The sequence below is a fragment of the Sinocyclocheilus anshuiensis genome, unplaced genomic scaffold, assembly GCF_001515605.1.
Source record: "Sinocyclocheilus anshuiensis isolate Anshui unplaced genomic scaffold, SAMN03320099.WGS_v1.1 scaffold1293, whole genome shotgun sequence".
NCBI lineage: Eukaryota > Metazoa > Chordata > Actinopteri > Cypriniformes > Cyprinidae > Sinocyclocheilus > Sinocyclocheilus anshuiensis.
The window spans coordinates 456,837-466,220 of NW_015552632.1; the positions used below are offsets into that span (position 1 = coordinate 456,837).

Here is a 9,384-nt window from a genome sequence, read left to right on the forward strand (position 1 = left end):
TTTTTCGTATACATTGAGACATTGAGGTACATTTGCATGTTCACTGCAGAATTTAACTTGATATTCAGACTGCTCTATTGCATACAGTGAATGTATGAATGTGAATGTTGTTACAGCAGAATAATTAGAATAGAATAATTCTATACAATTTTATTATAACATTTTATATATATATATATATATATGTAAAACACTAAACTATGAATCAGTCATTTAAATGTGAATTTGGGCATATATAATGTACAATAATTATTTTAGTATCATTGATCTACTATTTTTGTTAATGTTTTAAATTACATTTTATGAAAATAGCCTTGTTGCTGGCATGGTGTTAAAAAGTGAATAAATAAATAAATTAAATATTTATATTTTTCCATTTATATTTTCAATTTCATTTTAGTTAAGCATTTTTAGTAATTTTGTGTTTTTGTGATGTTTTTTTTTTTTTGTCTATATAGTTTTTATTTTTAAATTCATTTTAGTTTAGTACTTCAAGTTAAACTAAACTAAAATTAGTTTTTTATATTTTTCTTTAAGCTTCATTTTTGTCACGTAACAATTTTTAAATGTTTTTAGTTAATGATAATATCCATTTTCATACTCTACATAATAGGGTTTTTGATTTTAAGATACACTAAAGATAGCATTTTAAGTGTTAATAAATTATTTGCTCAAATTAACTTTGTGTACATTAATATCCAATATCAACTGAAACAGACTAATTATAGACCCTAATATTATCTGATAACTTGAGCTGGTACTACTGATATATTGTGTGTCCCTAAAGAAAATCGGTTCATACAGTGTGAGGAATGGACTAAAGTTGAAGTCATTCTGAATTCATACTTTAAAAATCTTGCCTTTGATTGAACTGTCCTTAATCCTTCCTGATACCTAAATATAAAAACACACTTAAAATCTATAATATTTATCAGTCAAATTTAAATATTGATCATGTGAGGCAAGCATTAACCATGGTGAAAAATGTGGTGTCTAATTGTGAAAGTATTATAATTGACCCACAGCTGCAGTTTCCTTCTGGCAGAAAAAGGAGGAGAATATGTCAACAGCATGCAGCTGAGATATCCAAAAGGAGACCATTCAGTGAGTCATTGCTTTACACAATTATGTGTACTTAACAGAATGTGTTGAATGGATAGAATTAATAATGAACACAATCCTTTTATTCAGATATAAATAGTGTGCGCTATATGTAGTCTTACATGTTTGTAATTTGCCCTTACAGAGATCAAGTCAGAATGGCTTTTCAAGTCACGAGGAAGGTAAGCTTTTCTGGGGTTTATTTACTTTCAAATCCAATGAAGCCATAATCATAGTTTTTATAACTGCTGTCTGCAATATCTCTAGAAACATCCTGTCTTAAGATATTTGATTTCTACTTTGTGTTCAGCAGCACAGAATGTCCTCCAGTCAAAGATTGCACAAAAGGCTGTAGATATGGGTTTTGACCCCATCAAAGTGGAGCGCACCATTCTGCAGAAACTATGTCAGAACACTGAGGGTTATGCTTCAGTAGAGGCCCTTATTCAAGACCTCAGTGCCAGTATCATACCCGAGAAAGCTGGCAAGTTCTTTTTCTTTTTGAAAGTCTGATTTGTATATATATAAAATATAAAAATAGGCCATGCTTTGCTTAAAAAAATATTTACACTTTACTTACCAATGTAAAATAGTTATCATTTTTAAAGTGATTTGGTAAAAATCTAAATGCTTCAAGTACTTCCATGTCTTTAACCTGCAAATATATTGCAACTTTTGGAACATAAAATTGTTACTTGCATAAATCATACTCTTAAAAATGGCATGCCAAACATTGTGGAGATTGACTGATTGACAGCTTTCAAACTTCATAAAATAAAATAAGATAAATATAATCAAATAAATAAGCAGAGAATCACTGTTTTGATGTTGTTTTAATGTTGCGTTTGTTTCTTACATATTTTCTACAGAGGACCCCATGACGAAACTTGAGAAACTCCAGAGGGAGAAACTCTGTAAAGTCTGCATGGACAGTGACATTAACATTGTCTTCATTCCATGTGGACACCTGGTCACCTGTCAGAAATGCTCAGAACCCCTGAACAAGTGTCCCATCTGCTGTGCCGCCATCATGCAGAAGATCAAGATCTACAATGCCTAAAAGACAAAGAAACCAACACTCCAAAAAAAAAAGCTGATGCTTATTGAAAGTGGCAGAATGTAATCATTCCTAAAATTGCACATAGATGTGTAAAATTTAAGCTGTGTATATATATGTAGACATGTAGATGTATTAAACTATGATAAAATTATATTTTTATTTTTTCATTAAGATTTCAAAATAACAAGCTGTACATAGATGTGTTTGGTTTTGATCAAGGCAGGGACACACTACGTAATTTAGAATACTACGTATTGCAGAATACGACATTTTGAATCCTTTTAGCTGCTTCCCCCAAATACAGTCTCAGATTCATGTTAATCACCATAGTGCATTTATGTAGACTACTTTTTATGAACATTTTCATTGTTTAATATTTTGACAATCATGTTTTACTCCTTTATATTTGATCTAATTTATTTCTTATAAAATAATTGCTTGAGACTTTTAATCAAGGTTCATTTAAACTTCACCAGTCCAAATGAGTTTTTCTTATGATACTTTTCTGTTGTTGTAATTCCTTTGAATAATGTTTTTTTTTCATCCATTGCAATGACAATAAAATTGGACTTCACAGTGGATCTTTTCTCTTCGGTTTCATCTGTCAGTTTTAAAATTCATAAACTGGAAAGTGAGGCTAAAAGCTGTTATGCTTACAGCAGAACACAATTCTTGCCATAATTTCTGCCTGTTTACCAATTAATGTATTTCACTTTATACATTTCATTATATTGTGTTATGTTTTATGGGGTTAGTAAGTGCTTCGAAATAGCATGTGGCTGTCAGATTAGTTTTTTTTTTAATCATTAAAAATGAGTTTATGTAAATGTATGTTATAATAGCTTGCGCGGTTTTTAAAGATACATGAAATATCTGAAAGAGAGAGCTTTATAAAATGTCCCCACAAAAATAAAATCTAGAGGCAAATATTGCCCCTAATAATAAAATAGATAATTTCTGACACTGGCGTCTATTGCACTGAGCAATTTGCACCTAAAGGCCTCGACCACTAAATGTCAGTCTCGAGCTCACCGCTGCAGTCCCCACCTTTGTCCACCAGGTGGCAGCTCTACACCGGCAGTTTCTCTCTGAGTGATCGGAACAACAAACCGAACGGAGCAAGCGGGGTAAGAGCGTGTCCAAAACCGCCTCTGACCGCCACTTTCAAACTACATCCGTGAAATAGCCGCGAATGCGCACTTTAAAGCCACTGGAGTCCATCTAGCGCTTCAAGAAGTCCTTCTAAACAATCCGGAACCGACCCTGACGATCGGGTAAGTGGTAAAATGGCGGAGAGATTTATAGAAATTAGTGGCTTTAGGGTTATTTGGATGATGTGTTAGCCGCGCTAGCCTGATAAGCGAGGGACAGGATACGAAACGAGCCGCCGTGCTTCCGTTGCCGCATTTAAACTATAAAAACCACCTCGCCGTGCTTTTTGGGAATTCAAACAAGCGTATTATGTTTTCACGAACGAACGTAGTTTGCGTGTTTCGTGGCGTTTCATTAGTAGCCCGTTAGCTAGCGGGCTAACCTTACCCTGCACAGTCAGGAACACAAATTGAGAGGCAAGATGGAGGACGAGGACGCGATGTTTTCCCCCCTTTTCCGAGATGGAAAAGCTGATGTCGCACCTATTATGCTAATTTCATCACATTGTCAATTTTAAACACACTCGCTGGCCATTTTTACGCGTTATATGTAAGCGTGTGGTAGGTGCGCGTGCATAATGACTGGAAACGAGCGGAGCCAAAATGGAGAATCCCGAAAACAGCTGTGCTGGATTGACTTCAAGATGGAGATTTTTTCCCCTTCTGATCGTGTTTTAAAGCGTTCCGTCAAACTATTGTGCGATTTCGCGACTTTAGCCCGCATTTGCGCCGACAAGCTCGTCGTTTAACGGTGATGATTGTGCGTTGGAAGTAGAACACCGCGAGTAATGAAGTAATATCGTGGTAAGAAGTGCGACGAGGAGGAGTTTGCGAGCGTCCGCCTGATCTCAGCACTCAACTTCAACAGATCCCATTATTTCTCACTTCTGTAGACCAGTGGGTCGTGACCCAAAATGGGTCTCACTTCTGTTTTGATAGGGTGCTAAAACCATGCTTAATGAAACTATGTAATAGTGCTTATTGTAGGGCAGCAAAATAAATATGCAGATCAACTTTTAAAAGGGGGAAAAGAGACTTCGCATATCTTTTGTTGTTGACGTCAGAGGCAGTGCGTCCAATCAAACTTTACGGTATTTTGGCGCAAATTCATCTGTCATTCGGTAAAATAGCTAATACTGATCCATTATTTGCTGCATGTTATTATGAAGTTAGCATAGGATGAATGGGACGTGAAGCTAACACGTTATTTGCGTAATGCAAGATCTGTGCAGTTCATCACGATGTTTGATTTTAAAGGAGTTTTGTTTACTTGGTTTAGCGTACAAAGTAGGTATTTTAGACTATTATTATATGATAAGAGGAAGCGGATGTTCTAGACAGAATTTTTAATGTATGTAGAGGCTAGGTCCATTGTGTACCATTGTGTGTTTTATATATTATATACACAACTGATCCGTCCACACATTGGTAGCGAACAGGAACTGGAAAGCATAGGATGAAATGGTGCAGTATTAGTTTTGGGTTAAGCTGTCATTGTCATCCGTGTGTGTGTGTGTGTGTGTGTGTCACAATGGCTGTGGATAGAACCGTCATTTGGCGCCACTTTTCCTTCGAACGCATTGTCGATGACGATGCCAAGGCTTTTGAATTCCCGCCTTACCGCCGATTATTCTATAACGAACATTGAGCTTTATTGCGTCTGTGCACCGCGCATAAATTCTGCGTATTGTTACTTGCTGGGTATTACATAACTGTCGTCTCACGTTCTCAGCACACGCTTTGCCCTGCATTTGGTGCAGAGAGGAGCATCGTATTCAATATATCTATTTTATTCCGTGACTTTCAGTGTACTCTGTGATTATGCTATTTAAAACGTATTTGATTCGCACACATTGAGGTACTGAAAGCCACACCTCTTTATGCACATATAAGGCCGAATTCAAAGTGTTGCGGGTAATATGTCCTTCGAATACTTGCTCTCCTTGGAATGCTTTTAACAGAGCATTTAATTCAGGATATTCGTAGAATATGCATTAATCACACAAAATTATCCCTTTGAAATAATGGGCAGTGTCTAAATGCGTCATTTTTACAGCGGTGGCCCGGTTCCTTCCTTTTCTCCCTGTTCATGTTTACGTCCTCAAATGTTAGCCGGCCTCTGATTGGATGCGGTGAAAAGGAGTGCGGACGTGTTACTCCCTTATATGGGCACAGACGTAGACGTGAAGCTCCGGCGCTCGGAGATGTTTCCTGGAAACGGTGGAAGCTGGATAGCCAATCAGCAAGGAAGCAGCGCGATATGACGGACTCAGAGAGCCACGCCCACTTGTTTTCTTTCTGAACCGCGGGCACTGCTCAGAACAGCCCCTATCACTTTCATTGCGCTGTAATTCTCCACACTCGTGCTGTTGTTTTGATGTGGTGGTATTTTTCAATATTTCCACAATGCTGTCTGACTAAACGAGTGAATTTATGATAAAGGCGCCAAACCTGCTAAATCATAGATGAAAATACTTTTTGTTGTCAACACAGATGCCATCTGCTCTTTAGTGATCTGCCTTGCCTTCATCTCAAAGTGACTTGTAAGAGAGGAAGTAGCATTTCAATAACGGCCTAATAAAGTACTTTTAGTTATATTTTTAAATCCAGTGAGGTGTAAACTGATTTATTTATTTATTTAGGTCCTCTGTGCAAGGATAAATGAAAAGTAAAACTCATACATCTAATTATATTTTTGTTGTAGGATTCCTGCTGCCACGTGTTAATGAAATTACAGTATTTTGGCAACTTTATTGTAAACATACGCATTTAACAAACAGAAAACAAACAAACATGCTTTTATATTCTGAATATTTAAATGCAACAAACAAACATCAACCGTATAGAATTAATATTAATTTTTCTTGCAGTTTACCTCAATGCATCTGAAACACTTTACAGTACATGCCATTTTGTGGGAAAATCTTAATTTTATAACTCATAATAACATCCAGCAAATAGTGTATCTGTATTAGCTGTTTTACTCTCTCTCACTGACACAGTTCAACCCACATCTGCCTTTTTTGGGGAAAAACATTTTATAACTCATGCCTAATGTTTAGTGAAATAATGTATACAGTGCAATTTTTTGACAGAAACATTTTTCAGCATGAATAAAATAACTTTTCATGTGTACCTCTCAACCACAGGCATTTCTGAATATACTGTATATTCAAATGCCACAAATTATGCAGAATGATAGATTGAAGTGGAAGCACCACTTCACAAGATTTAGCATTTATCAGAGGAATTCTCCGTCCATTCATATTGACTGTTCATTTTATGCTTTCTTAAAGGTTTCATCCCACTTTATATTTGGTGGCCTTGTTAAATTTAAATTAATAATTTGATACATTGCACTTATTGTGTACTTGCATGTTTTACATTGTACTTATATTTAAAAAATACCTGCATGTAATTACATCTGTAATTAATTTCTCTAATTACATTTATAATTACGCTGTGTTGAGTTGACCCATCCCCATCCCCTACACCTTAACCCACCCTTAAACCTACACACACCACCAAACCTGTCCCTAACCTTACCCGTGTCCCACCACAATAGCAGCAAAAGTGTTTTGCAGTACAATATGAACACAATAAGTACATTGATTGTACTTATTTTTTTATGTTAGTACATAGGTTTACATAAAAAAAGATTCTTGTTGGCTTGATTGTCTGAAAGTGTGTAAAGTGCAGTGGCTCTGAAACCTCTCAGCCAAAGGTGTGAGTTTAGTGTGGGACTGTGTATTTGTCTGAGCAGTGGCAGATGAACAGGACTGTACAGTGAATGTGAGCTCATTGATTCTGCACTGATGCTGTATCCAGGTTTTTGTTACTGAATTTATTTCTTAAAATATTAATTCCCCTTTCTCTAATACCGCCGGTCTTTGACTAGCAATAGCAGATCTTGTTTGTGGCTGTGATGTGAACTAAATGCCATTGGCTATTTGCAAATACGCTGTTTGATAGGTGCTGGCCCAACATCCTGTTTCATTGTGAAACAGCCATTTAGTGAGGTCTTCATGGATAATCATGGTAGTCTTTCATTCAGTGAGTTCAGGCATATTTCACTGCAGAGCTGTGGTCCTCTCATGGGGTGATAATATCACATTGCTCTAATATCTTCCTCCTCTGCTGAACATGTTAAAGAGCTTGTCTTTTTAAGTGAGAACTAACTGGTTTAGAAAACAGTTGTAGTTCATAGAGAAATTATCATGGCTGTCCTATTATTATTAAGCACATTTGAAGTGATACTTCACCCAAAATGTACTCACCTATTGACTCCCAAAAACTTTTTTTTATGTTATTTTATCTTCCAAAGAAGAAAGCCATACAGGTTTAAACGACACAAGGGAGATCGAATGATGGCCGAATTTAGGGCTGCTCGATAATGACAAAAATCATAATCACGATTATCAGGGGTGCACATACATTTTTCGGTCTGGTTCTCATGAGAGCACCTGGAGATTTGGTTTGGTGCTCACACTGCACCAGTGTGACTCATTAAATATAGCTCTAAAAAAAATAATTAATAATAGTGATAATAGTATTATTGCACTTTATTTATTTTGTATGTTTAAGTAAAATAATAAGCAAAATAACAAATAGAGTGTGGTAATACTATTATATTTTAAAATAAATGTGAGTATTATATAAAAATACAATTCTTTTATAGTACACTTAAAAAATACAATGCTAATTGTATAAAATATATATTTTTTATTTTAATATAAATATATTTTTAAATTTTTTATTTAAATTATATTAATTTTCAGCAAAATCATTAAGCTTTTATTTGGGCGGGTTGCCGACAAGTAAGTATATGCGCCTAAGTGAAGCGCATCTGAATGAAATGTCACAGTTTTGCATTTTGCTCTAAAACCGGCAGTGTATAGCCTAGATTTATACTTTCAGTTTGAATGGAAATCTTATACAGTATTACAGTTAGTCAATCGTCGTTAGTGTACATTAACAATGTTGGTGTGCAAATGAGCGGTCTGAACTTATTTACACAGCGCATGTTTTATTTTGGTAAATAAATTTATTTATTATTTTGTAAGTGGTGCACCCCTTATTTATGTGGAAAGGGGCATTCCCAGAATTCCTATCACAACCCATCATATTTTATTTTCCAAGTTTTAGGAACTTTAAATCATCACGTGGCCTTCCATTGTATCACCGACATTATTCTCAGTATATTGTATATAATAACAAACAGATTAACACATTAACATGACTTTATTTTCTGCTGTAAAGTTCTGGCAAAAACAGCTGCCTGTTTTTTTTAATCAATGAACTCCAGGCCTTAATGTCTATTAAAAAAATTATGTTCCAGCCTGGTGTAAGGGGTATTGCTCTCCTGAGATATACTATTACTTCAAAGATTAAACTGCATATCATTTTATGATCTGCTCTTACAGTACTGTAAGGAGAATTCAATCGCTCACACTCTCTGAGTCTTTCTCCATTCTCACACACAGAGAAACATACATTCACACTTATCTTCAAATCACATTGTCAGCAAATATTTTGTCTGTGCTGGAAACCCCACGTCCTAAAACGACCTTCATATTTGAATTGCAGCAGGGTGTTCCCTGCATTACTCACTTCCACCACTGTTGCTACTCTTTCTGTTAGTAAGACTTTCAGCACCAATCACTGAACAGCTCCTCTGCGGCAGAACAAGGGTTAATGATCCAACTAAATTATGCTTTATGATTGTTACATAGACACCCGTTGTATATGCGTTAGCCCAATGCAGAAACTAATTGATAAAGCACTGCAGTTTGTACACCAACATATTGCTCCAAGTAATAACAACGACAAACATTCACTATTCATCGACACATTTCTAGTAGGGGTGTAACTAGTGCTGGGCGGTATACCGGTTCATGCCGAATACCGGTTTTTATTTTTGTTACGATATGAATTTTGAAAATACCGCAATACCGGTATATGTCACTTAATCAACGTTCGGAACGCGACACTGTTTGAAAGGGGTGTTGCACTGTGGTGAGGGAACAGCTGTATGTGTTACTAAGCGTGAAAGTTCCGAAACTGAAGCTGTAG

General features: G+C 35.9%; 2 protein-coding genes across 5 annotated transcripts in view; both read left to right on the forward strand.

Moving 5' to 3' along the window:
* LOC107666595 (E3 ubiquitin-protein ligase XIAP-like) overlaps nt 1–8,846 on the forward strand; it is a 14,327-nt gene extending 5,481 nt beyond the window's left edge. Inside the window, exons 4-8 of one of the 3 annotated variants that reach the window (XR_001631692.1) lie at nt 1,026–1,104; nt 1,247–1,283; nt 1,412–1,585; nt 1,971–2,617; nt 8,837–8,846. Coding sequence is in view for 2 of the 3 variants with exons in the window: in XM_016458001.1 (XP_016313487.1) it covers nt 1,026–1,104; nt 1,247–1,283; nt 1,412–1,585; nt 1,971–2,161 (481 nt within the window). In the remaining variant the exon portion in view is untranslated. Of the gene's footprint in view, nt 1–1,025; nt 1,105–1,246; nt 1,284–1,411; nt 1,586–1,970; nt 2,699–8,836 lie in introns of those variants that run through there. The other 2 variants (XM_016458001.1, XM_016458002.1) reach the window with 2 other exon arrangements.
* Nucleotides 3,181–9,384, forward strand: part of LOC107666594 (cohesin subunit SA-2-like) — a 25,737-nt gene continuing 19,533 nt past the window's right edge. Inside the window, exon 1 of one of the 2 annotated variants that reach the window (XM_016458000.1) lies at nt 3,181–3,435. The gene's annotated coding sequence lies outside the window, so the exon portion shown is untranslated. The remainder of the gene's footprint in view (nt 3,436–9,384) is intronic. The other variant, XM_016457999.1, reaches the window with a different exon arrangement.